The sequence below is a fragment of the Folsomia candida genome, unplaced genomic scaffold (genome assembly GCF_002217175.1).
Source record: "Folsomia candida strain VU population unplaced genomic scaffold, ASM221717v1 Fcan01_Sc001, whole genome shotgun sequence".
NCBI lineage: Eukaryota > Metazoa > Arthropoda > Collembola > Entomobryomorpha > Isotomidae > Folsomia > Folsomia candida.
Window position 1 is genome coordinate 16,604,794 of NW_019091193.1, and position 26,504 is coordinate 16,631,297.

General features: G+C 36.7%; 5 protein-coding genes and 1 long non-coding RNA gene across 10 annotated transcripts in view; 2 read left to right on the forward strand and 4 right to left on the reverse strand.

The window, feature by feature from the left end:
• Positions 1-548: 548 nt before the first annotated feature.
• LOC110856101 (maspardin) lies at positions 549-3,937 on the forward strand. Of its 3 annotated transcripts, XM_035846190.1 has the most exons (9): positions 555-692; positions 826-952; positions 1,632-2,219; positions 2,427-2,561; positions 2,657-2,762; positions 2,851-2,971; positions 3,060-3,171; positions 3,243-3,491; positions 3,646-3,937. In XM_035846190.1, exons 3-9 carry the CDS (start codon positions 2,121-2,123, stop codon positions 3,811-3,813), a joined length of 990 nt encoding a protein of 329 aa, XP_035702083.1. In that variant the 5' UTR covers positions 555-692; positions 826-952; positions 1,632-2,120; the 3' UTR covers positions 3,814-3,937. The 3 variants fall into 3 exon arrangements, with proteins under 3 accessions (XP_021960246.1, XP_035702083.1, XP_021960238.1); XM_022104554.2 differs by lacking the exon at positions 826-952 and having other exon boundaries at positions 549-692; XM_022104546.2 differs by having other exon boundaries at positions 561-952.
• On the reverse strand, positions 3,936-6,877 carry LOC110856088 (stomatin-like protein 2, mitochondrial). Of its 3 annotated transcripts, none has more exons than XM_022104530.2 (14): positions 6,718-6,877; positions 6,395-6,496; positions 6,221-6,313; positions 6,014-6,161; positions 5,858-5,926; positions 5,792-5,799; positions 5,638-5,656; positions 5,350-5,374; positions 5,151-5,278; positions 5,032-5,091; positions 4,791-4,886; positions 4,656-4,724; positions 4,406-4,581; positions 3,936-4,221 (listed from the first exon to the last, which is right to left on the reverse strand). In XM_022104530.2, exons 2-14 carry the CDS (start codon positions 6,488-6,490, stop codon positions 4,042-4,044), a joined length of 1,167 nt encoding a protein of 388 aa, XP_021960222.1. In that variant the 5' UTR covers positions 6,491-6,496; positions 6,718-6,877; the 3' UTR covers positions 3,936-4,041. The 3 variants fall into 3 exon arrangements, with proteins under 3 accessions (XP_021960222.1, XP_021960230.1, XP_035702080.1); XM_022104538.2 differs by having other exon boundaries at positions 5,350-5,365; positions 5,629-5,656; XM_035846187.1 differs by lacking the exon at positions 6,718-6,877 and adding an exon at positions 6,566-6,584.
• A 238-nt stretch (positions 6,878-7,115) lies between these two features.
• Positions 7,116-8,052, reverse strand: LOC110863192 (lysozyme C-1). The gene is made up of 4 exons (XM_022112445.2): positions 7,862-8,052; positions 7,585-7,740; positions 7,418-7,511; positions 7,116-7,341 (listed from the first exon to the last, which is right to left on the reverse strand). Exons 1-4 carry the CDS (start codon positions 8,004-8,006, stop codon positions 7,278-7,280), a joined length of 459 nt encoding a protein of 152 aa, XP_021968137.1. The 5' UTR covers positions 8,007-8,052; the 3' UTR covers positions 7,116-7,277.
• Positions 8,053-8,733: 681 nt separating this feature from the next.
• Positions 8,734-11,501, forward strand: LOC110853336 (elongation factor Tu). The gene is made up of 10 exons (XM_022101600.2): positions 8,734-8,881; positions 8,971-9,152; positions 9,234-9,541; positions 9,637-9,713; positions 9,796-9,987; positions 10,223-10,291; positions 10,495-10,581; positions 10,699-11,054; positions 11,136-11,172; positions 11,258-11,501. Exons 2-10 carry the CDS (start codon positions 9,027-9,029, stop codon positions 11,440-11,442), a joined length of 1,437 nt encoding a protein of 478 aa, XP_021957292.1. The 5' UTR covers positions 8,734-8,881; positions 8,971-9,026; the 3' UTR covers positions 11,443-11,501.
• Positions 11,440-12,791, reverse strand: LOC118433846. Its single transcript, XR_004833612.1, has 2 exons — positions 12,404-12,791; positions 11,440-12,308 (listed from the first exon to the last, which is right to left on the reverse strand). It is a non-coding gene; the product is annotated as an uncharacterized LOC118433846 (long non-coding RNA).
• A 562-nt stretch (positions 12,792-13,353) lies between these two features.
• LOC110843191 (lachesin) overlaps positions 13,354-26,504 on the reverse strand; it is a 33,957-nt gene continuing 20,806 nt past the window's right edge. The window contains exons 13-23 of the mRNA XM_035846185.1: positions 23,050-23,106; positions 22,948-22,974; positions 22,785-22,868; positions 22,683-22,699; positions 22,576-22,613; positions 22,461-22,504; positions 18,633-18,723; positions 18,494-18,552; positions 17,270-17,344; positions 16,493-16,546; positions 13,354-14,472 (exon numbers count right to left, since the gene is read on the reverse strand). Coding sequence (XP_035702078.1) covers positions 14,159-14,472; positions 16,493-16,546; positions 17,270-17,344; positions 18,494-18,552; positions 18,633-18,723; positions 22,461-22,504; positions 22,576-22,613; positions 22,683-22,699; positions 22,785-22,868; positions 22,948-22,974; positions 23,050-23,106 — 860 coding nt within the window. The 3' untranslated portion in view covers positions 13,354-14,158. The remainder of the gene's footprint in view (positions 14,473-16,492; positions 16,547-17,269; positions 17,345-18,493; positions 18,553-18,632; positions 18,724-22,460; positions 22,505-22,575; positions 22,614-22,682; positions 22,700-22,784; positions 22,869-22,947; positions 22,975-23,049; positions 23,107-26,504) is intronic.

Genomic DNA, 26,504 nt, shown 5'->3' on the forward strand with positions numbered 1-26,504 from the left:
CTTCTAAACAATAATTTGGGCGTAATGACATTATATTTTCACTTCCACAAATATGGCCATTCTTTCTACGGCCATTCACGACCCGAGCGATTTTTATCATCTTTGAATGTATGTATGTAACTCCTCATTTACTCCATACTACATGTACACCAAATTTCAACTCGGCACAATGAGCTATCGTGAGACACACAGACGGACACACACCGGTTTCATAAGCCCTGACTCGGGTTTTCCTTCGATTTCAGTGATTTAGGTTGTACTGTGATAAAATTAGTAAAAAGTTAAACAAAGACAAACATCAGAACTTGATTTTCAGAACTAATATAATCATATTTCCATATGTAGATAAATTTATTGTGTATGAATCATAGTTTTATTTGTTTGTATGAAAAGTTTAGTGTTTGCATATGTAACATATGTAAATATATAGCAGAAATTGTTCATCATTTTACATAACTCAAAGCAGATACTTCAAAGTTCAAATTCTAATCTTGTATGTGCTATCGAGTGCGATGGGTATGCATAAATGTTTTCAGTGATGACAGAACGTGTATGCACGAGCCAACAACTATAAGACGTATGGACGTCAACTACACAGTCATGGCAAAAAAGTAACGCACTTAGATTGCATTGAAAAACAACAACAGTTAACTAAATCCAACAAGTTTTAATCATTACCAGCTGCCTCGAAGGTAAGGATGGCCGAGAATTATTCATAACTTGTATGTGAAATACAGGAAAATAATTACTTAAATCTTCGGATTAAGAGTATTTAATAAATTGCTCAACTCGAATTAAGTCGAATTCCCGTTTAATTTTTCAAAGAGGTAACGTTACGTTAAGGAGATTACTCGTAACAAATTACATAAAGCAAACTGAGTATTTGTTTTCAAACGTCTCTCAGTTTAAGAACGTGTGAAATTTATGTTCTCCATGCAGTGGACCTAAATAGGTATGTAAAATTTTCATTTTCAATTTAACTCTGCCAAAATAAATATTTAAGTTGTTTATGGAGAAGTAGCTTCTCAGGAGTTCTAATTTAATCAGTATTTAACGTGTGCGAAGATCAATACTTTCTATCCATGGCATGCATAAGGCACTGGTTTTCATAATTCATAATATTTACCTACACGTGCTTACAATCAAAGATAAACCTTAATATCACATGAAAAAAATCGTATATCTATAAAATGTTGATGTATCAGAAATAAGGTAGTTACAAAAGACGTACAAATACATAGCTGCGTTTATCACTGTCCAGCCAGTGTGCAAAAAAGCCATATCAATGTCACGTATAGAGAACAACTGTCAAGCTTTCGCACGAACGACAATTTCCAAATATGACACTCATGCGGATGGGTTTGACTATGCAACCTTGGGCTTTTTCGTACAGAGGAAAGAACCTCGAAAGATTTAAGACCGAGCTACGAAATAGATTGCATATATTTTTCCAATTGCCAATTGGCACGATATTTGCTATGATCTCTCCGAAATTCTAAAGTACACCAAGTCAGGTGCCAAATGTGGTTGTAATTGTATTCGGCTGGAACAATTGCGTGCTTCAATGCGACAAATACATAATTTTCGTTTTCATAAAAAACTATACCCTAAAGTCTTCAATGTTGTTCTAGGTCATCTAGGTGCCAGAGTCTAGGATATCGTCGATTACGCACATTGTCATACATTTACAAGATTGGAAACAAGGGATTTTTTAATAACTACGTACGAGTCGAAAATCATTCTGCATCAGGGAGATCTGCAATACAGACATACCTTCGTACAACACCAGTCTGACTGTGTTCTGTTAAACAAATATTACTAAATTTCACCGGGCCAGATTCGGTGCTAGCGTCTGTAAGTGACGCGATCGACCCTAACAAGTAAATAGTTAGGTGATGCCCAAGGGACACAGGTTGTAGAAGGTTCCGAATCTCAGGAAAAAGAAGTTGGGGTAAAAGTTGTTCTGTTTCTTAAGTGCTCAAAATTATCTTGTTGATCTTACATATATTGTGAAGTGAACGTGCGAACTCTCTGTCTGGAGGACCTGCTTTTGCTCAAAGTTTTTTGATGCAATCACATGGATCAAGAGAAGAAAGTTCTGTGGTATATCTAATGCGAAAATGAATTTCTCTAGTGATTTGTCCAATTCTCCAGAATATCAGAGTTTCCGAGCCACTGTTCCGTTGAAAAAACTTGCTGTAGACACTGATGCTAGCAAGGTAAATCTAAACTAATCTCTAATCGTCTAGTTTTATTTTCGGTTCACTCAACCGATATGCGATTGTTTATGTACATATGTACATACGTCTGTATGTGCATAGCACCATTTATGTATGTACGGACAAAACCGGAAATGGATCAGACTAAATAAAATGATGATAACCTTCTTACAATGGCAATAGTAATTATTAATTGATAATTGGCAGACCTGGAAATTATATGACGCCGGACCTCGTCAAGTGACCAGTCCCTTAGTCTGTTTGGCACCTGTCTCAGGGACGGCTGATATCTTTTACAAACAAATGCTCTATCTGACAGCTCGTGGCATTCGAGTTTTGTCTGTACGTGACCTGTTTACAATCACTTCATTCAGAAATGGTCCCGTTTTATGATTCATGATAACTGAAAGATGTTGGATATTTTTGTATGCATGTAGGTGGAGTCCCCAATATATTGGTCGGTTTCAGATTGGTGTGAGGGATTCCGGCGACTGTTGGACCATTTAGACATTGAAAGAGTTCATCTATTTGGAGCTTCCTTGGGTGAGTAAGGTTTAATTGTCACAAATTAATCCCTAGTTTACGTAAAAAATAAAACTGTTTCCAAAATGACCACCATGTATTTTACCAGGTGGATTCCTGGCTCAAAAATTTGCAGAGTCAACGGCTCAGTACTCCCGAGTTGCTTCTATTATTCTCTCCAACGCTTTCCTGGAAACATCCATCTTTAACTTTAATGACACCGCAACCCTGTAAGACCATCTGTTTACACCCCTTGACAATAATTAGAGTGATGAGTTTGAAACAGTGTAAATTGATAAATATTTGTACATGTACAAGTTTTTGGATTCTGCCTGGTCCAGTTTTGAAGAAACTAGTCATGGGGAACATTAAGTCCGAATCCGTCACAGAACTGAGAGTGGCTCAATCCATGGAATTCATCATTGAAAGGGTACAGATTCACTTTTGTCACTATGAAGCATGGCTACGAGTCTAATACATTTCTGCATAAATGATTTATAGCTGGACACCTTAAGTCAACAAGAACTGGCGTCAAGGCTGACCTTAAATTGTGTTAACTGCCAGGTTGACCCATTTAAATTGAAAAATATGCCCATGACTATAATTGACGTCTTTGACGAATCTGCACTCTCCATGCAAGCACGCGCAAGTTTGCGATCTCATTATGGCCACGCCAAATTGGCACATTTAAAAACCGGAGGCAATTTTCCTTATTTAAGTCGATCTGACGATGTGAACATGCACTTATTGGTACGTAGATACATATATGTATGCACTATATATTTACATAATATGTTACATCCGTTAGCATCTTAGCATTGAATTATTTCTGTACTTATTCAAGGCAATACAACACAGCAGGCAACAACGCACCCAAATCTAATTAGTTGAATTTGTTTTGCAGGTACATCTTCGCCAGTTCTCCTCAAATTCAAGGTACAGTGCTCAGAAACCTGCGGAGCAAGAATCTCAAAACGACCAACCTGAATCAAATGCTAAAAATGAATTGGCAGAAGAGATGGGTGTTGGCGATTCGACATCCGCCGCAGAAGTTGCAACAGAAGCTAGTTAAGCTTTTCAAGCAGCGCTTTGCATGTTTACAGGAAGAAGTGAAGTTTTAAATATATTTTTGGCATTTAAGGATGTACACAGATAATTAATTTAATAATAAATCTATCAAAGCTCTCTCTAATGTATACATTCATCAGACTGGATATATATTTATCATACGTGAAAATAACTTGGTAATGACAGAATAATTAGTTAAGATTAAATCCCAAATACTTGAGAAGCACTTTAATTACGTAAATTGAGAATCCCTCTTTGAGGAACCTTCCGTAGAAATGTTATCTCTGTGTCCGTCCCGTATTCGTTTCAAGTCGTCATCATCGCTGAAATACTCTTCCATATCGTCAGTCTTGCTCGAGTCAGCAGAGTTGGTGTTTGTAGGACTCGCGAGAGTTTTGTAAATGGACATGGCCTGAAAATATATTTAACTATTTAATCAGGCATTCCATTGTTAAGTAGCCATCAATATTGATTAACTACTGTTAATCACTGATTTAAAGTACATATATTACGAGCCTAATTTATTAATATTTTGCGTTTATGGGGAAAAATATAGTATTTCTCTACTCTAAGACTTAGTTATTGAATAATATTACTTGTGAAACCATCGAAGGAACATTGGCCACGTCAGAGGGAAGTAGCAGTGTATTTGTCTTCTTTGCTAGGTTTTGGAAAGCGGCGACGTACTGCTCTGCAACAATAAGGGAACCTGCATCATGTCCTGATGACTTTTCCAATGCGCTTCCAATTTTTTCAATACTCTTAGCACGAGCTATCCAAAAATGTTAAGCAATTATTTTCAAATGCATATAAGAAAAAATTTTGAATTTTTGTAATAAAACCAGCCTTCAGCCTTTGTCAGCAGTGCCTCAGCTTCACCCTTGGCATAGTTGATTTTTTCCTGCATCTCAGCCTCTGATTGGAAGAGTATATTTTTTTAATAACCTATAGAATTTATGGTGCATTTGAAGTAAAGCTTACCTGAGGCTAAGATCTGACTTTTTTTCCTTCCTTCCGCAATATTTATAGCTGATTCTCGAGCTCCTTCAGATTCCAAAATTTGCGCCCGTTTTTTACCTGTAAAATTTGACAAACTGAAAAGTGCCCCAAAAAAAGTCCCAACTCCCGCAGTAAGTGGGGCAGGTACAACAGAAAGGTCAGCATAACTAAATCCCATATTATTGGACCAAAAAATCTCATAGGGAGTGGGTGCAGATCTTACGTTCAGCTTCGACTTGCATTTGCATAGCTTCTTGCACTTTTGAAGGCAACTTTAGGTCACCTACAAATTAAATACGTCATGGTCATCGTCTTCAATATCTTTAAAAGCAATGTGCTTACGAATCTCATAACGGAGACATGCAATTCCCCAGGACTCAGCAGCCTTGTTAATGGACTCCACAATACTAATATTTAAGCTTTCTCGTTCCCGAAATATAGTATCTAGTGCTATCTTCCCCAACTCCGATCTGAAAATTCACACCAAACAAGTCAGTTATATGTTTATACATTACAACATATCAAGAGACAAACAAATTACCTCATTGTTGTTTGAGCTAATTGTGGAAAAAATTGCACTATAGTGGCCTAGCTCCGATTTCGTTTAATTTTTTCAAAAATTCCTTCAGCTTCTTGTGAAGCATGTTTTAAGTCCAAAAAATAACTTTCGTGAAAATTTAGGACAACACATAATTTAAAAAAATCAAAACCGAAAAAAGTTTGTTTTTGGAGTCATCCCAAGAGTGTAAAAGTTTCATTATTTGTTCACAAAAAAAATTTATAACGAAATCCGAGTTAGGCCAGCATAGTGCAATTTTACCTAATTGTGTAATTGCGAATTCAGGGTCCTGAAACAAAATATGAAGCATTAGATAGATGATCTTAATGTAATGGATACTCTAGTGTTTCCAACTGATCCATATTTGGATACACGATTCACACTACAGTTCTCTGATATTTACAAAATAAATGAGTTAACGTACGGTGATACCTATAAAAATAAAAATTTATGTAATTAAACATTTAAAATGTATATTTAAAAAACTAACCATAGCTTGCTTTATAGGGATCAATAATTTTCAGATACAAGACGCCGTCGAGAGTTAGGGTGACATTATCTATGAATTTCATATTACGTTAACGTTTAGTCCATCTCACAGCTCAAACAGAAAAACAGAACAAAAAACACTTTAGGCAGTCCTTACCCTTAGTAATTGCAGATTGTTTTGGAATATCAATTGCAATTTCTTTCAGGCTATTTACATACTTAATTCGATCAAGAATTGGAATCAAAAAATTCAGTCCGGGTTCCAGTATTCTATGGAATTTGCCCATTCTCTCAATAACCCAAGCCTGCAACACAATATGCATTGTGAAACTCAACCGTTATATAGGTGGTTAAAATTTCTTACTTCTTGTTGAGGAACAAATAATATGACTGTGTTCAATGGTGTCGACGATTTGTACCGTATCGGTGGAAGAAATGGGACAATTGAACTCTTCAACTACATTCAAAACCGTGTCAGAATTAGCTATGCAATAACTTAGGAGTTATATGTAATCAGGACTTATATTGTGGAGCTTACAAATCTTGGAAGTGATGGTGCAGGTGCTGATGATATTCCAACAACTTGCCCATGACATCTTTGTGCAAGTCGGACTAACGCGATTGTTCGGTTCATTTTGACCTAATGAGGGAAATATTGAGCACCATCAGAATAATTGTGAACTATTTATAAGAAATCCAATTGACTCACTCGCCAATTATTGTTGTATATACACCAATTCGAACAATAACGAGTTTATTTTTTCTTTATACCGCCGCTAAATGATATTATGCAGAACATGGGCATAATCATTTAGTTTGATAAAAGTCTATTATATACAGAATTCTGATACATGTACTTACCTAAATCAAATTAGTCAGTTGATTCCCAATACGAGACTTGATGAGAATTATTAATATAATTATGGATGATAAAAATGAGATGCAAGTAACAATTTCACATCACTAAAAACTTTTCAGTGAAAAGTGCAATGCTGGTGAGAAATTTCTCATCTTTTACCCGGCCCAGAATCATCGCATGTGGACCGGTGGGGCATTGGGAACCCCAACTTGGGATTACTAAAACGACATAAATAAGTACATTAGTTACATTAGTCTAGCCCGGAAATGCGTTATTGCCCACTAACAAGTAAGGATAGATAAGTAATATTACTTGAATTACAAGGGGTTTGAGGAGGGTAAGGTGCAGGTCAGCAGATGAAAAAAAGAAGTGAGAAATAAAAATTTTGCGAAACACATTCTCATGAAATTGTTCATTGATGAAGTCTCAACTTTCTCTACTTCACAACCTTTTACTTTCTCTTGGTGAGTAGTTAACAATAATATAATTTATTATATGCATAGTTTAATATTTCGGTATCAATATGTTCTAAAAAAATTGCCCGAGACGCTTGGTTGTGTTGTCATTTACAGTGCGCAATATAAGATTGCACGTTCTGATTTTGGCATCTTTGCTTCCAGGCCGCCCTGGATAATTTCAGTAGAGTATAAAAGTCGAATTAGTGTCTTTCCCAACGAAGATTTTAATTCTTGAATTACGAACCATGCATCGAAACCATTCCCTGTCCTCTGTTTCGTTAACCTAAATATCCTTCGGACACAAATGGAATCGTCCTTTATGTCGTCATCGCGAAGGGCTTTACAATAAATAAATGGTTAGGCAATTATTACGTGATGGTGTTATGTTTGAGGATAAATGATATGTATCACCTTTGCAATCAATTCCACACGCTCCATCAACTTGACCTTCGACACACCAATATTTGTCACTAATTTGAAATAAGCCATGGTCCATGGACGAATCCGCGTTTAATCTGCCAATTTCGCTCGTATTGAAATTAGATTCCCAACGAATTAGACATATCCCTATTCAAAATATGGTAATTGTTAACTCCTTTTATGCGAGACCATGAAGCCTGTATGTTCGGGTGTCCCCACATCCTATAAAATAAATTTATAAGTCACATATTTGTTAATCTAAACTTACAATCGGCAATATCGGTTTTCGTAAACCGATGCTTTTCCACCATTTCTTTGGCAAGATCACATGGGTCATAGACTTTTGTGATTACGTTGTCCGCAGAAAATAATACAACAACTAGCAGAATTAAAAACTTTGCTGCCGTGTTCATGTTTAATACTAGTTCTGCATGCAACTGCAGCGACAGACTAAATTCTAGAAATAAGACTATATAATGTAGTTTAAACAATTGATACGCGAATTACCTGTTTTGCTTGATTGACCACATTTTTCTATTCACAGGGCTAACCAATGTTTCTCCAAACTTGTACGTATTGTAACAATGGGCAATATCTGCAAAGTTGATTGGATGCATAATTTCTATGCAAAAGCACCAATATTTGCAACGAATTGTATTTGTGGATTGCTTGTTGCTTACAGAAGATAATACTATTTAATAGTGCTAATAATACAAATATTATTCATTGACCGTGAATATGTAAGGTTGTGCATCTTATGAATAGTAATTACGATTTGTTAAAAATACAACTCAATTATAGCAATAGAATACGAAATACGACATGCATGTTTTCAGTGATAACTTCAATTCATTGTTGTCGACTAATAGTCGTACATGGCCTTCAATTCGTACATAGGTCACTTGATGAAAAGAAAAACGACCATAATTATAATAACTTTATTTGGTTTCAGTATTGGAAGAACTTTCAGTTACATTAATTGGAATGTACACCATGTTCATTAAGAGCAAATGTTTTAAAATACATAATTTCTTAATTACAATCGACTCAAACTGCGTCAATTTTCATAGAATAATTATGTGCAACAATCTGTATAATGAGACGCTGCTTTTGGATGATGCTTCATCCAGTGGTTATAACGTTTCATAGGCTTCATATCATAGAGTTGGATGGATCTTGGAAAATTAGGCGGAAAAATGCATAAGTTATTATCCGGTAGTTTGTTTTCACGAAAATATCTAGTCCAATTTCAAATTTTATCCGAGACTCGCTGTCCATTTTACATCAGGTAAACTTGAAATGATAAACTGCCAACTAAATTTTACTAATTCATTAATCATTGTAGTTTGTAATTTACAGTATATTTTCAAATTCTAGTTATACTGAAGATTTGTGGACTAATTTGATACACCAATTGGTGACGACAATTCAGCATGTCCAGAGTTTGTAGGACATCTCCTCGTTTAGTCGTAAAGTTTTGGCACAGCTTTTCTAATCCTCCAATTTTTGCTAAAAAGTGCTGTGCGTTCACTTCCCATATTTCTCCCCCTTCTGTGCAGGTTTTTGTAACTCACTATTTAATTGTTATAATAAGAGGATACAAGATGCAGTATACTGTAAATAAGCGTTTGATATTTCAGCACAGCTTGAAGAAATCTTTCTCAGCTTCATGTCCCAAGTTTTCCCTTAAATCTAACCCCCCAAGTCCTCACACTCCTGGAAAAAGAGAGAAGCCTCATTGCAATGTGGGCACTATAGGTCATGTGGACCATGGAAAAACTACACTGACTGCTGCAATCACCAAAGTAATGGAGAAGAGGAAATTATCCAAGTACACCAGCTATGAGGACATTGATAAGGCTCCTGAAGAGAAACTACGAGGCATAACTATTAATATCGCTCACGTTGAGTATGAGACTGACACTCGACACTATGCACATACAGATTGGTGAGTGAATTTCGATTCTTCAAAATTATTAGGAATCATTATGTATCAATTCTTCTAAATAACCTGTTTCAATGGCGCCATTTATTTATTTTTAGTCCAGGTCATGCAGATTATATAAAAAATATGATTAGCGGTACTTCACAAATGGATGGAGCTATCCTGGTTGTGGCAGGTATTCCATTATAAGTGTGTAGGAATTATTTGGAAAAATTGGAATGGCAAAACGAAGTTTAAATTTAAATTGGAAAATTTAGCTACTGATGGGCAAATGCCACAAACAATTGAACATCTCCTACTCGCTAAGCAGGTTGGAGTTGAATCTGTAGTCGTCTTTGTTAACAAAGCGGATCTTGTCGGAAAAGATGTGCTGGAGCTTGTGGAACTAGAAATGAGAGACCTTTTAACCGATTTTGGATTTGACGGAGACAAGTCCCCAATAATTATAGGTGAGGACAGGAGTATATCGACAATCGATACATTATATACCACATAATTTCGGATAGTTTGTACAAAGTACCATTATCGTAGTGAAAATTAAAACTCATAACTTAGAATTAAGTAAATGGTAATGGTGTTTAAACAAATTTTCAGGTTGAACTAACCTAATAAATGCTAACGTGTCGTTCGCTAAATTCTGTACAATTGCCATATTGACATTCCAATTTGATTCGCTGTCCATAGGTTCCGCACTACAAGCACTTCAGGGCGACACGAGTGAAATTGGTGAAGGAAGCATTCTTAGGCTTCTAGGTTTGTACCACTTTCTATTAACCGATAAGATTGAAAATTCAACGCTAGACTCAGATCAATGAATAATCTAGTACTCATTTTGCTTCAAAAAGCCATTACCTAAACCTTCGTTTCTAACCAGTATTTTACTTGCTTTTAATTAATAGTTTTTTAAGAAATTGGAATTGGTATGTTGTGATGTGAGTATTGTTGTTTTTGTTTAGATGCATTGGATGCGCACATATCCATACCAGAAAGAGATTTAAAGTCACCGTTTCTGATTCCTATTGACAATTCTTTCACCGTTCCTGGTAAGACGATTTTACATTAACAGATTAGTTGTCTTATTACACTTATATAGTACAATTGTTTTGTGTGTATCTATCTCATTAAATTAAGTTGTTATATTATGCTTGTGTTTGTTGCAGGACGAGGAACCGTAGCAGTTGGGACAATCAAAAGAGGGATAATTAAAAAGAATGCGGAAGCAGAGCTGTTGGGATTTGACACAAAGATAAAAACCACTCTGGGAGATATCCATGTATTTAAAAAGTCAGTACCTATGGCTGCCGCGGGAGATAATGTAGGCGTGTTGTTAAGAGGGGTAAAACTTGAAGTAGTCGAAAAGGGAATGATGCTATGTGAATATGGGAGCGAAGTTGCATGCAACCGATTTCAAGCAAAGATATATTTCCTCACAAAAACGGAAGGGGGAAGATCTAAACCCGTAACAAATAAATATCAGCCCCAGCTCTTCAGTAGGACTTGGAGCATTGCTTGTCGGGTAAAACTATATACCAAATGTCCTTACAAATAATTCCAGCTCGACTAAAGATTACCATTGGTATTTCTATTATACTTATAGATGGATATCATCCCTCCAGAAACAATGATCATGCCAGGTAGGAATAATGTAGTTACTTATAGTATAAATAAGCAGGAATTCCCAACTTCAAGTATTTAGTATTTATTGTTGTTGACGCACAGGAGACCACTCGACTGTAGAACTTACATTGTTGAAGAACATGGTAATGACAATAGGACAACAGTTTACCATACGAGAAAACAACTCTACGGTAGCCACTGGAATTATCATGAAAGTCTTGGAAAGTGTGAATGTGCCAAAGTCACTTGGAAAATTAAAATTAGAAAACATTATAGGTCAGTCGTAACATGAGTAAATCAGTTATTTATTATGAAACCGAAATACAGAGAGAATCGTACCAAAGTATCATCAAAGTTGACATGATTTTTTTCGCATATGAGATAGAGATTTGAAGGGTTTCGGATTATCATACAGTAAGATTGTGTTATTCTGATTGATCTTTAAAACTTAGTATCAATTGCAAATTTCAAATTTATCAATAATAGTCATCATTCCAGGCACCCTTCGTATATTTGCCATCCATTGTAATTTTGTTTCCAAAAATCCTTGTAATATTCTTATTCTTATTGAAAGTCTTTCGTAAAAACATAATGAGTGGAAATAATAAGATGCAAAGACCTAGAACCACAACCGCTGTTACGAAAATTACGAAAATGGTAGAATTGAAACGTTCAGATTCCTCCAATATTCGGCAAAAATTTTTCCATTTCATTCGTATGTGAGTGGCACATGCAGTTTGCTGCAAACAAGTCCATAACTTCAAATGGTTTTTTCTTAATTCGGGTTCCACTTCTGGTCTCTTCTGCACTTCTTCAGTTGAAATTGGAATTACTTGTGCTCCCTGACCTTGGGATTGCTGACTAGGATTATCTACTTTTCCAAATGATGCCAGTGTCGTTTCTTGTTCGGGTGACATGACTGCAGGAGACCTGGATGAATCTAAAATACTTTGATGCTCCACCCACCTATTCAAACACAAGTTTTTGTTTGTAGACCATGTTGCCAATTGCTCACAATTAATTAATTTAAGGCAGCCTATACTTGGAACCTGTGATCGCTTTGTAGCACTGATGTCAAACGGATTGTAATATCTTTCAGATCTTTGGCTGCGCTGTTTGCAGAGTTTCTGGTAACTTGTTGAATGACAGGATCCTACAAACCAAAATGAGATGTAATACTCATTAAAACCTGTAATAACTAAACAGGTGTTAAAACTGCATTAAAAGGATTGCTAAACTCAAACATACATATTTAGCGAAAGAGTAGTAGCGTCAGAACTTCAATTTGCAAGCGTGTTTCTAAACCTTTAGTCATTGTTAAGTTGTTGAGTATGATTTAATAAACAAACAATAGCACCCATTGATAAATATAAAATGCACTTACTTGTCGAGTATAGGAATCTCTAAGGGAGACCAATTTTTAGCTAGGAACCGCTGGTCTGTCTGTCCGAGGCAGATAAACGCGATTGAGTTCAGATTTGAACACACGTATGTAAATTAGACAAAGTTAGATGAACCACATCGGTCCAGTGGTTGACCAGTGGGGGTTATTTATGCAGGTGGATGGAATATTAGGCACCAAAATCTCAAAATTGGGAGAGAAAGCTTGCAGGTTGCTAGTGGCTTAGGATTAGTAAAATTGGGAAATTTTTCAACCGGAATGAAGGGACCCAATTTTCAGAAATTGTTTCAGAAAACAAAAATTTGGTGTGGATGCTAAAAACGATTTATGAGTAAACTAGTAAATACACGGTTGGAATTTGAAAATGTTTGTAAAGCGACTGATGCTGGGAAAGGATTTGGTAAATAAATCGGCTTGATGATGCGACAATGCCTACTTGCACTTTATAATTCAATACATGCAAATTTGTTAACAATGTCATTAAAAATGAAAAAGTTTTAAATATAATAGATTTCGTTTTGCGACAATTAAATTGTCAATTTATGCTTTCACCGGAAGTTATGGAGAAAGTGGAATATTATGTGATGATCATAGAGGCTCTATAGAGCTGTATAATAATAAAATGAAGGTGATGATAATATGAAAAAATATAAATTATGAAATAGGTCCAGCTTACATGCATATTTACACTGCCAACTGCACGAGGGTAAAATTGCAAGCATTTTATAAATTCTTCATGTACATACTTATGTGGTTGGTTGGTTAGGATAATTTTTCAAACCACACATTTTGCATATTAGTTTTCCGTACAAAAGTTTATTCTTATTTCACTCTAACACCAAATAAATAAATTAGAGTCCTAACAAGTAGATACTTATCTTCGAAAGTCGAGCTTCTTGATACATTTTTAAAATCAGTATTACCGGCACTCGTTGATTATGTAAAATGTTCCTTTGTCATCGTTTTGGGTAATATGTATGTTTAATAATATAGACAGATCATAAAACTTAATTTTACGCTCATAAATACATTATCATACGTATGTCTCGTTCTTTCATTTTGAAAGGTAACAAACTAATATTGTTACCTTACTTTCTTCACTTATTTCTATTTCGATACTGAACTTATTCATGTATTTAGTGATTTATTTATGCATACAATTATTACTGATATACAATCTGCAATAAAATATCAAAGGGCGTCGCGACAGTAATGCTACTCAATAAAGCGTCTCTGAAATCCAATTTTTAATTTGCAATCGGAAGGTTTCATTAATACAGACAAACAATCAATGTCCAATATAATAAAATTAATATTCATTCTCAAGTTCGTATCAGTTGGATACTTGTTTTGATAGATATATATTAACTAATATATAGTTATATACTAACTCAACATATATTTTAGCCACATAATGCAATCATGATTGGAATGATTATGATGGGAGATATATTTTGCTTATACATATGTTGCGAATTGAAAATATACGAAACTCATTCGGTCAGAGACAGGGCCCATTGACTGTATCCTTTGAGAATTTCTACTAGAAATTCTCAAAGAATTTACAAGTCAATGGACCCTTGTCAGAGGGCAAATGCAACCTAGTTCGAAATCTGATATTGACCAAGAATAAAAGTGAGACTGAGGAGGCACATGTTGAAGATTGCACTACAGCTAGAACACCAACCAAAATAAATGACAAATGTTTCACTTGAAAGTATGGAAAGCAAGATATGTTGAACGAGATGGAGCCCGTTATGCGATTTAGGGATTTGCGGTAAAAGTCCTTTCGGGATAGGTTTGTGATGATGTTGACCACTTGGAATAATTCTTGGGCTACGCATACTACTCGCACTTCCAGAACTTTCTCCAGTAATCCCCAATTTGCCGTCCATGTCATCATATTTCTTCTGACCTGGATATTAAAATGAAAAGTTACAATTTCAGTAAAACTTATTCATGCTGGCATTCACGTAATTCAGCCACAAAGGAATCTCTGAAGGCTATTAAACACTGAAGCAGGAAAGGTGACAAAAAAAACATCCATTCAAAATCCAAGCGGTTCGTAACCATCATATAATCCGCAGTAATCTCGAGATGGAATTTGTAAAATTCAATCGTGCGGAAAGTAATAAAATCTGCCACTTTTGCCGTCTGCTACACTGTAGCGACTTTCTCCATTGTTGCACATGCATGGTGGCAGTGTCCCATCCTCCCTAACCTCCTACTGTCTCCCTTCATTTTAGTTCTAAAGTCGTGGTGAGATTTATTTGGTCACACTCGTATGAAAAAAATCTAAATCAAGGGACGGCGAAGAGTGCTGAAATTATGGACAACGTTAAGTAGTAGTGAGGGGGATATGCATACATAAAAGGTGAAACTACTACGCAACGTTAGGTCGATCGGTTGATCAAAGGGGAAGAGCGGGCGTTTGTTTGGTGTCGCACGGGTGGTGGGAGGGGGTGGCGGGGCATCGTCTATGTAGTAGCTACACTTCAGGTGAGAAAATCACAACGGTCTTAAATCAAAGTTTGATTTGCGAGTCCCGGTAGTCCGGGTAGATTGGCAAAACAAATGGAAAAACGGGCGAGCTATCCAAAACGGGGTTTGTGACAAAGACGAATGACAATGCTCAGGTGATCTTCTTGTGTGCATACGTAGTCTCTCTCTCAAGTGTTCCATCCCGTCCTCCTGCTTTCCTCAACCCCAACTTTAACTTTCCCTGCTTTCCTCTCTCTCTCTCTCTCTCTCCTGATTATCTAATCCACTCATTTTATAGTCTCGTGTGAGTGAGTGGGAGAAAATTCGGTGGAATATTTTAGCTATAAATAATTCAACTGGATTCGTCATTCAGATATTTCAATCTTTTTATCCCGACTTTCTCGGCAGAGCATATTCTATGTATGTATGTGTATCACACAATTTCTCAAACACCCATCGTGGTTGAAATTCCTCCTTTCATTCCTCCTATTATTGTGCTCCACTCACAACAAGTCTTTCATTCGGAAACAAGTTTTTCAAGTTTTGACTTTCAAATTACAATCAGCATACATCACTCTGAATCACAAGACGATTTCTGATTTGCAAATTATTATATGTATTTTGTTGCATTCTCAAAAACGTGTATGCACATAAAAAATATATACGTACGTACGTACGTACTTACTTATTCTGGATTTCTGAATAAAGCATACTGAAGTGATTTACAGAACAATGTTTGGTGTGTCCCACAAGAGTTGCGAAAAGTCACTGCGTGCAACCCCGTTGACCATTGCACTGGATGATGATACATAAATAAAGACAAGGGGTCGATGCATGGTGGGGTAGGTAAGTTTATTAGGCAGAGGAAAGCTTATTAACGTGGTGGCCATGTTTCATTTTCATGATTACCGTGGAAGGAGGGAGGAGAGATCCCTCAGAAACTAATTAGCCACGCTGTCTGGATAGTTAATACCAACATTTTGAGAGGGAATTAATGTTCAATATAGACATGCATGTACTGCTACTGCCTGACTATATGCAGTCACATCGGGATTTCCAGTTGGACACTAAAGTTGATTAAGCTGGTTGTGGCCACTCTTTATTATGGCGTCTGTGTGAAACAAAACAATTTTCTCGCCATGGTTTAATTTCTGGATTAAGATGTCTCAAGTAATCCAACCGCATGTGCCATCATCGTAATATAAATAATAAATAATAATAATACAGTCAAATTAGCACATTACGTATTTATGAACAGTTATGAACACAACAATTATTTTGGGTAAATAATACAGCAATAAATAATGAGTATTTGCATATTATGCAGTGAATAGGAATTACATTGGTACGCGCATAAGCACAATGAGAACTGAAAGGGTCGAATGAAAAATGCATAAGCTGGAAAATATCCAACAACAAAGTAAAAGTGATCCAGTCGAGTTTGCATTGCTCACCTCTGTCGCTGTTAAACTCGTAATCGATAACCACATTATTTATTGAACTCTTATCTGTAAGCACACAAATCTTTCAGTTAGACAAATCTAGAAGGAAAGAAGAATTATTACACTTGATTTTAGAATTACTAATGTAATTTTCTTTTTTTTCTGAGGAACCCATTGCCACAAATTTGCGCAATCTTGATTAGCACAATAAATGCTTTTAAACAATTTTTAGATGGGATTCAAGACAGTTGGCATAATAAACATGGCTGCACACAAGGACATAACTTTTGTGAGCTTCTTACATGTACATAAATAGGGCTCTCTTTACTTCAAAAACAACTTTAACATGGCACACAAGCTATAAAACGACTTTTGGTGGAGAATTTTGCTTCATTTCTGCCACTTTTGGTAAGATTTTCGTTTCACGCTAAAGGATTTCTCCCAGAGGAGATTCTCTCACATAGTTGTGCTCCACTCAGGGGAAAGTTTAAACTTAATTTACTACAAGTCTCAGGTTGTCGGACAGCCTCCCTTGTCTTGTGTATGAACTTGGCAATTGTACCTCAGCTCAAGACTACAACTCTCTCACTTGCTAATACTCCTGGTCTATACTGCAAGCCTTGCCTTGCAATTGAACTCTCTTTGAAAGGTGTCATCCAACCGCTTTAACGTAAAACATTTCCGTTTTGCAACTTTGTATGAGGATTGCGGAACGAAAAACTCATTTGTGGCATGATGGGCTGAGGATGAGCATGACAAATATAAAGGGAAAGCGTATTCAATAAATACCTTTCTTCCACTTCCTTGGGGGACTTGGACTTGTTTTTGGAGATGCAATTGTTGTTGTTGATGGAGCTGGAATTTCTGAAATAACCAACACAAATACATACATGTCGGCTGATACGTGCAATTTACAAAAGAACAGCAGAAACGAGTAGTCAAGTTCTAGTCAAGTTCAAGTCAAGTTCCCATTCATGCAGACATATATGTGTACATACATGTTTTAATAATTAGATTTCCTTTTCGTATGCCAACCTGTCCGTCAGTCAATTGGACTGGACAAATATTTGTTCGTAGAGCATTATTTAAATCTGGCACATAACTATCGTACATATTTACTAATTTGATAATATATAGTAAGCTTGCTATTGCTTTATTGCAAGGACGCTATTCGTCAAATAAAATGTCGCTCTAACAAAATTTCACCGGCAACTGATTATAAATACTTATTTATAGCACTGCAATTTAAATTAATTTCTTAATCTCTTTGTCGTACGTATTTCCTGCAGCAGCGCAACATGGCTATTAAATTGCAATGCGGATGATCTTTGCTACTTAGGAAATCGGGAAGAATGAGATGGGATAGCAAGTACGGTCCGTGTCTCTGTGTGCAAACAGCCATTGCGTAGAAAGAAATGGATCTGAGAGAGGACGATGGGGGAGATGAGATCGAAATACAAAATCAATTAAGACGTGACAAGGAAGAGGACGTCCTGAATTTAATCTTGATTGATTGAAATAGAAAAATCTGTTATGACAAACTTTGTCTGTGCATTCCCCTCTTCGATCTATCTTTCTCCATCTCTCTTCGTAATACAAGATAAGACGAGATGATGATGGGAACACTACTGTGTCTGATTACTTTGATTGTTTGACCAGAAAATCAGTCTTTCTTTTTCTCCAGATTTTCAGCAAAGTGGAACAAGAAGGAGGGAAGCGTCTCTCATCAATCAACAAGGAACGAGAACGTATGTACATGATCGATTGGTAACTGATGGGGACAAGTTTGCAATTTTCTTTCCTTCGTCTCTTTGTTTATGAGATGCCAATACTACACACAAAAGCTTCTTTTGACAGATAATGAGGGACATTTTGCGCCACGTTTTCATAACGTATTGTGCTCACATGTATAATTTTACTTGGTCTTACTTACTACATATGTACATATTGTAGCATGCTTGAATTTACTTAATATTTTTCTACCGCGATTGCATAACATTTACAAATTCTCACCGTATAGCTTGATGGAACCTTCAACACTTCCAAGACTGTTTCTTGCCAAACATTTGAAGCTGTAATGTTAATTGTTTATGTTTTTAGAGAATAATGCATTACTTACAGGCAAATAATTCATCAGAGTGTGTAGTCTTACATTCCAAAGTCCGTGTGGCTAATGTTTCGAATTTTTAATCTCATGTACATCCGGTAACTGCTGTCCACTAAAAGTGACTCGTACTTTTCTCCTAAAGTAGAAAGTAGGAATTCATTTTAGTGTTGAAAAGAAAGCAGTGCTGTCCAATGGCGTCATTTTACAACTGTATGGTTTTGATGAAATGCACCGTCGCCTTTAATATCCTGACCACAAATACGTGGAATGCAAAGGAAATTGCTAGTTGTTGTTGCTACATACAAACACAAACCCGGATTCCATTACGGCAGAACGAGCCGGAAGGGAATGACTAATCAGAAGAGGGTGGACTGAGACTGGTCTCAATCTCCAAGTAAGTCTCAGAGTCTGGTTGTGAATAGAATTGACTTGTTTTGTGAATTTGGTTGGTTGGTGAGAGAGAATGTACGAGTGGATGGATTGAGTATACGGTTTAGTTTATACAGTTTAGTTAGTTTGATTTCATTGTGTTTGGGTCATTTCGATTTTTCTGGTTTCATTCCCCTCTCAACAATGTGTAGATTGGTAGACCATCGGATTCTCATAAATAAGCTGGAAGCCCATCACATTAGCCGGCTCTCGAGCACCGCATCTTATCTTCATTCCACGCTTAATGCCTCTTATAATCCCAAACCCCACCCCGTCACTTTCTCATGAGTGATAATGGAGATGAACTACTATGGTGAACAGGGTACACACTTTTCGAAGGAGAAAGCAAACCATGCAACACAGTTCCAGGGTAATAAACCAACAAATGTCACATCTCCAAACGGGGTCACTAAAATCGAATTAAAAAATAAATGTGCACAAATTCAACTACCCGATTTTGTATGTAGTGCCTTAAGAAATACATTCCTTTGTAAGGTGTATTTACTTATACTGTTAATATCAAAATTTATGATGATGATACATAGAATTCACAAGTTCATGTGGGCACACATGTCACTATATGTACGTCGTATGACAGTAGTGTTGATGATCTATGTCGCTTTCCTGTCGAATTTAACATCACCACTAAAGCCAATGTCATCTCAATGTATGTACGAAACAACTGTCTCTCAATTCAAACAATGCCAATATTAGACAGCTTTTAGACAAACGTTCGTTGATGGCAGGCCAATAGTTGCTTGGGCAGAACAATGAGAACTTGCAGGGACTTTAGTGGAACACATCGAGGCAACGATGAAATTAATCTATAGAAAGTCAGACACGAAAAGCAAATTAGAAAGTGATCTTATGTAAATTCATCCCTCATCCGAGCCGAGTTTTCACTTTACAAAATACACAGATATTCACTCATCTTGTGCTCGTCACTCAATCTGCTCGCCATAACGCCATCGTAAATGCGGATCATCCTTCAAATCCTTCAAATCGCAAAAACACCCATCACACAGCACACTAATCCTGTCAGTCTAAAGACCGTAAAATTACTTTGAAAGCTTAATTTACCATTTTGATTTAGTTATTACATCAAATCAAAGTCATGCTAATTAGCAATAATCACTCAACTAAACACGGTTTTACAATTTCGTCTTCTGTCAATCGATTTGACAAGTTTGATTCGCATCAGACAATAAATGTCAAATGCCTTCATTAAATCGTTCCTTACATTTAATTTTTGGATATTCTTGCCGAATATCTAGAAAGGACATGCACACTATTGTTTGTGGACAAAAACTTGGAAAGCAGTCTTAACCAGACTATTTATGCGATGACAAGGGAGATAATACCACTGGAGGCGACAAAATGCTCATATTACTCATGAAAAAAATACCCATTAAGGCAGAAAAGGAGACAAAAATGTAAGAAACCACATGCAAAAAACAAATGCTGTTGTAATGCTGCTACTGACGATTACACTTTGATTTTACACAGGATTGCGTATGTAGACGACACTGACGACTGAGTGAAAATCATAAATTTTTGACCTCACTACATGCACATTTTCGCATCACAGATTTCAAGATTTCACATAGTGCCCGTTTATGTCACAAGCTTTTATTTCCATACTAATCTTGTGTAATATACTGCATATTCGCTTTTACTTTCCCTCATAAGAGAAACATTCTATATAATAAATACACTTTTATTATATATTACAATGCTCCTATTATACACACGTATTTATAAACATGAAAAATATACATGGCCAACAAAATGGTTTCAAAAGCAGCCAATTCGGAACTCCATAATAAGAATAAAATATGAAAAGAAAGCTCGTATTCTCTTGCGTATAATTCTCAAGTGCCCGGGTAATGGATTAAAATGAGTGACGGCCAGAATGCTGAAAGAAAGTGAGCGGCTTAACTCTCTTGTTTTGTCGGTTGGTTGGTCTGGGGGAGGAGGATGTCAGATGATAATAGAAAACATTACACTGCACAATTCTGCTCTCCAACTATCTGTGTGTGCATGTAGGCCTTTATACCAAAATGTACACATAAGTGAGGGCAACACACACACTATCAAATGTTAGGTGAAGGATTCAATGTTCCATTATGTTGGTGGTAAAGTTCGGTATATCATATCTGATAAAATTCTGGATAATCCCAAGATAATTAAAGTGGAGTGCATTGTTCCTCCAGAGAAATGAAACACTGAAACACATGCTTTCCAGCTTTCTTCATTAGTCTCACTTTCGTTCTCATTCATTTCCAAGAAGAGAAGATTGGTTGGTGTGCTTTTATTGTACCGCACCCACATGAACTATCTCATAATTGGACCATCGTGAAAAGTAATGTAAGCACAAGCAAAGAGGTCATAAGGAAGTACCTCTATCCATATTTTCAAAGAGGTGCGAAATCATCAAAGGTGTAGCACAAAAAGGGACGCACGGTTGTACAATTCCCACATTGGTTCTATTGTGTTATGAAAATAAATTCCATACACGGCCCCACTTACGTTCTTCCTTCTATAGATAATTACAGCGGCTCAGACTGCTCAACATTGACTGTAACGGTTTACAATGTGTCACATGGTGCCACCCTCTCCAGACAACTTAAGGAAGAAAGATGAGGATGTGAAATCAAAATTCGGAAGAACTCCAAGTTTCTCGGCCAATCTGGAGGGTGCAAACAAGGCGAGAAAGTGAGAAGTTTGGTTCGTTTGAGACACGCTATGCAGGCTGCTACGTACTACATGGGGCTGCACCACAGCCAGATATGGAAGTGGTATATGGACGAAGGATTCCTTTGTATTGTTATCCAAGAGAAGAGAATGAAAATGTGCATTACACCAGTTGTTAAGAAAGTCCTTCATTCAACCCTCTCTGATGTTTCAGTTCCCCACAGTTCTCCCTCTAGTTGCAGGGAAAACTTGGTACAGCGTTAGTCGAGCTAGGAGTATAGGTAGTGGCTGTCAATGGAATAAGTAACAAGGATCATACCATGACCAGACGACTACACATTATCACCACCCATACAGGGCAGAGGATAATTAAGGGTGTTAATTAGATGAGAGTGAATGGGCCACATTATGGTCTTTGAAGAAGACGAAGAAGAGATTTTTCAATTTCACCTCCGAGCTCTTTCATCATTCTGCACCCCAGGTCATCAATCACCTATTTGTTCCTGATTATTTTTCAACCGGGACAGAAGAAGAGATGGTTTGTGTGTGTGTATACGTGTGTGTCTGTACTATTGTATTTTTAACAATCAACTTCAGTCTCAAGCACCCACTTCTACTTTCTCTTTACCTTTGCTCGGATCACCGTATCAAAAATTTTGTTAGAATATGTACGCCTTGCCCATAATTCCATCCAATAATGCAGACTCATCAACAGTTATCTTTTCTCACTTGTAACTAAAAACAGCTTACCTGAGACTAACATGTTCCCTCTCTCATCGGTCCAGTAGTTTATGCTGTTTTTTAATTGAAAATATGATTGCAAGTTAAAATAAGAGTTATTCCCAAAGTAGAAAGTGACAAATACCTTTTTGGATAACTTTCAGTTACGCATTCCACTGTGACCTAATTAAATAAGTTATTGGTTAAGTTAAGCCATTCATAACATCGGACTGATTGGCAGTAAAGACTGACCTCTTGCCCTACATGAGCTGCAATATTATAAATAGAATAAAAATATAATTTTTCTCAAGATACAGATCTCAAAATTATTTATAAAAAGTAAAGGTAGTTCACCTGCTTCCAGTTGGTGTGGAATCGTCATCATCGGTGGAAACTGAACTTTCAGCTCGACTCTCTTGCTAATACTCGGAGGAATACCTAGGATTTTTATTTATTTTTGCGTTATTATACAACAGGCACCGATTAGTTAAAAATTTAGTTATTCGTTTTAAAATACCATTGCTTGCAATGCATAAATAAGCCCCTGCAAAGTTCAGACATTGTTAGTAGCAGAACTACCCAACATAAATAAATTCATATGAATGCTAGGCTTCCTTACCCATGTGCAGTCTGGACACTTTAACAATTTGAAATAAGTCACCGTCGATGACATTTACTGAAATATAGACAAAATATTATTGAAACTGAGAAAGTCGAGAATCAGTACACACGCACTAAAAAATTCAGCTTGTTTCGTGTGATGAGGTAACAAGGATAAATCTCAGTGTTGGGCCAGATGGGCCCACCCTGATACGCAGCCAAAATTACCATAATTCCATGCATAAACAAAGATTCCTATAAAACCCATTTTTATGATAATAATAAAAGTTTAAGGGCATGATATGATAATCAATGTAAAAGTGGAATCGTAGTCCACGCGATACGTACAAACAAACATGTACATATGCTTATTTATAGTTAGTGCTCCTCGATTAGGCAAAGTTCCAATTATTTAGCTTTCCAAGCACAATTTCCTACGTATGTTATTTTTTTCGGATAAATATTTGAGATCTCTGGGACCTTGCGTCAGATATAATTTACACTATTTTAAGATTCACATGACTTGAATGAATGAATGTAAACACAATGCTGAACTATGCATGCAAAAAAATCTTGGGTTTTCGCAGTCTTCCTGCTCGGTGACACCACGTCTCTTCTCAAGGGAAATTTGTGTTTCGAATAAGTGGAATTTATCATCCGACATTCCTAATATCATAAATTTGCCAATAAAACTACGCGTCACATCTAGTAAAAATTTACCCTTTGTAATTTTTCTCAATTTAATACCGTGAAAAAGGACACGTGGGTCGAAATCGTCTTCAACTCCTAATCGATGACATTTAAAAATTCTACACTCTGAAGGTCACAAAAAATTGAGAAAGATGGGATCCAATGGCCTCGCCAAGAACAAAAATACCGTATTTAATATTTCCCCCAAAGTTTGTGAATGTCACTGCACCATGGGTTAAGGCCAATTTAGGTAGGAAAGAAGGGGCATATTTTCAAAATTTTGATTCTTCGAAAGACTGCAATCTGTCTGTATGGCAGCAGCAGCAGTTTATTCATGGCATTTAGTGGCTGGCTGGGCAAGCAGGAAACACACTTTTCTTCCTCTGTGTCTTCTAACTACCCACATCACGAGCGGACCGGAAAAAATTTTGCACGACATTTACGAGAGACGACACGGAGAGGAAGGAAGTAAAAGCCTTACCGACTTTCACGTTCTGCATACAAAACCAAAAACCAAATGAACGCAACAATATTGTTTATCGATCCCGTTAGTACCCGTCTCAATACGTTTCTCTCTCTCTCTATTTGCAAAAGGTGTTAAAATGTTATCGTCAACTCAACCGTCGTCATTTAATCAAAAGAGAAAAGTTTGTCGATTTCAGATCGGAGAATGGTGGGAAAGAGCAAGTGGCAAGTAAGTAACTATCGTCCTAACTCTCACCAAGTCGATATGCTACATATACAACGATGGCCAGATCACCAGAGCCAAAAACCTAGTCTTCTTCCTCTCTAATTTCCAACATGCACAAACATAACAGTGGAGTACACTGTATACGTGCTGGCCGTCCTACGACCCACCTTCGTCGTCACGCCCGTTGGAATTATGGAAAACATTTCAATGAATAAGCTATTAAGCCAACACAAACTTGTGTGTCAATTTACCCAGTGTCGGCAGAAGAGAAGGAGAGAGAGCTCAGAGAAATGTCCAAAGAAAGAAGTTTGACGAGAAGAAATGAGTGAAATAAAAGAGTGTTTCTTTCCCAACTTTTGACACTCTTCGCTCACTTTGGTGGACCCATCGGGAAGGGAAGGTGGGGATGAAAACCGTTATTATATAATGGAGATAAAGCCAGCGTGTCGGTATAGGCAGAGACTTTAACTGAGAGAAAGCACCATTTTACTAAACTCTTATTTATTACAGGAGAAAGTTGGATCCAGTCAGTCAGTCACGCAGCATATGGAATTGAATGCATAATAATCATAGATTTTCACCAAGTTCTCTCTCTCTCTCGGTCCTTCTTTGTCAAAATCACCAGCAGGGGCAGAGTAGCCAAGTTCTTCCCGTCTTCCAACGTCTCCCCATTTATCGCACACACATAAGAACGCACCTTCACCTACCACCCTCCATCGTCGTCCTCGTCGTCGTCGTGACATAAGGATCGAGCGTTGAGTGACTGACTCAAGTGGCCAACACCTCACCCTCTTCCGCCGACTCCATTGCGAGAAACATACGTCTTCCTCTCAGGAGAAAGTTGGAGAACGAAGCTACTTTTGCCTCTCTGCTGTAAACTACTGCTCATCACTCCCATTCCAGCTTTTATTGCATTACCATCTTTAAGAGAGAGGCATGAAAATACTTTAACTGCTCCACAGTTTAATGACACCAATAATATATCAATTAATTTGGTACTGACGTTTATCACATACTTAATTCGGCTAAATCATATCTTTTGATTTAATATTCCATCAAACACGGGCTTCAATTTAGAATATCCATAAAATTGTGTAATTTTTTTCCCAGGGGCGTGTTGATTACATAAATAATAAACTCGTCGTCTTTATTTATTCAGAAAATAACTGTTTCTAACAGCTTATTACTGGGTAATTGAGCTAATGCAATTTTTTTTATTTTAGACTTTAATTATTTTGTCTTTAGAAAAGGAATGAAGCTAGTTTTTTTCGGCCCCCGTCAATATTAACACGACACTGAAATACATTTGAAACATATTTAGAAATATGCGTATCGGTTTTTTCTTTATGCGAGCTAAAAATGTTTCCAAATTATTTGAGGAAGCTACACATTTACATGCATCACTAAAATACTGATGTAAAGTTACTGGCAAGAAAACTAAACTAAAAAAATATGAACGATTACTTTTAAACTACGGGCAGTAAAACTTTTAAAAACTTATCACTTTGAGCATTACTTTCGTGAGTATAAAAAGACATAACCATGCCAAACTCTTAAATTAAACATTAACGTCGCGAAATGTAATGTCCTTAAGGAGCATTAGTTCCAGTATGCTGTTATTTTACACCAAATGCAAACTGAACAAGGCTACGCTTGTAAATGTCCTTAGAACAAACCTATCTCAGCGGGGATACGATGCGAAGAACTCGAAACAGCCGTACAATTCTAGTAGTTTAAAACAAGAAAAGTAGCACAACAAGTTGAATAATACACTTTGCACAGGGAGAATTGTGTGCGTATGTGTTTTTATTATCAAGAGCCGTTGCTGCTCATATTGCTCTTCTTGTCAGCCAGCCATTGTGAATGGGAGAGAGATTTGAAAGAGACGGCCTGATAAAGGACAGTCCGTGGAAAAGGAAATACGAATTACGCTGATGTGAGAATAGAGAATAAAACTTTCAGTGACTGAGTCAGGACAAGAGAGACGAATCGTGAGACAAGTCGGAAAAAGTCATCTTTAATAAATGGACCGTGAAAACGGGTGGAAAAGAAGAACAAGAACTACATAAAGAAGTGGAAGGAGAAAGTGAAGT

Coding starts and splice junctions, on each gene's coding strand:
- LOC110856101 (XM_022104554.2), top strand. CDS start 2,121: ATGAATTTCTCTAGTGATTTGTCCAATTCTCCAGAATATCAGAGTTTC. Junction 2,562..2,656: donor GTGGCATTCGAGTTTTGTCT/GTACGTGACCTG, acceptor GTATGCATGTAG/GTGGAGTCCCCAATATATTG. Junction 2,972..3,059: donor TTTAATGACACCGCAACCCT/GTAAGACCATCT, acceptor TACATGTACAAG/TTTTTGGATTCTGCCTGGTC.
- LOC110856088 (XM_022104530.2), bottom strand. CDS start 6,490: ATGAACCGAACAATCGCGTTAGTCCGACTTGCACAAAGATGTCATGGG. Junction 6,314..6,394: donor CACCATCACTTCCAAGATTT/GTAAGCTCCACA, acceptor TTTTGAATGTAG/TTGAAGAGTTCAATTGTCCC. Junction 4,222..4,405: donor TTCCTTCGATGGTTTCACAA/GTAATATTATTC, acceptor ATATATTTTCAG/GCCATGTCCATTTACAAAAC.
- LOC110863192 (XM_022112445.2), bottom strand. CDS start 8,006: ATGAACACGGCAGCAAAGTTTTTAATTCTGCTAGTTGTTGTATTATTT. Junction 7,741..7,861: donor GAAAACCGATATTGCCGATT/GTAAGTTTAGAT, acceptor TATTTTGAATAG/GGATATGTCTAATTCGTTGG. Junction 7,512..7,584: donor GTGTGGAATTGATTGCAAAG/GTGATACATATC, acceptor TTTATTGTAAAG/CCCTTCGCGATGACGACATA.
- LOC110853336 (XM_022101600.2), top strand. CDS start 9,027: ATGTCCAGAGTTTGTAGGACATCTCCTCGTTTAGTCGTAAAGTTTTGG. Junction 9,988..10,222: donor CAAGTCCCCAATAATTATAG/GTGAGGACAGGA, acceptor CGCTGTCCATAG/GTTCCGCACTACAAGCACTT. Junction 11,173..11,257: donor AGAAACAATGATCATGCCAG/GTAGGAATAATG, acceptor GTTGACGCACAG/GAGACCACTCGACTGTAGAA.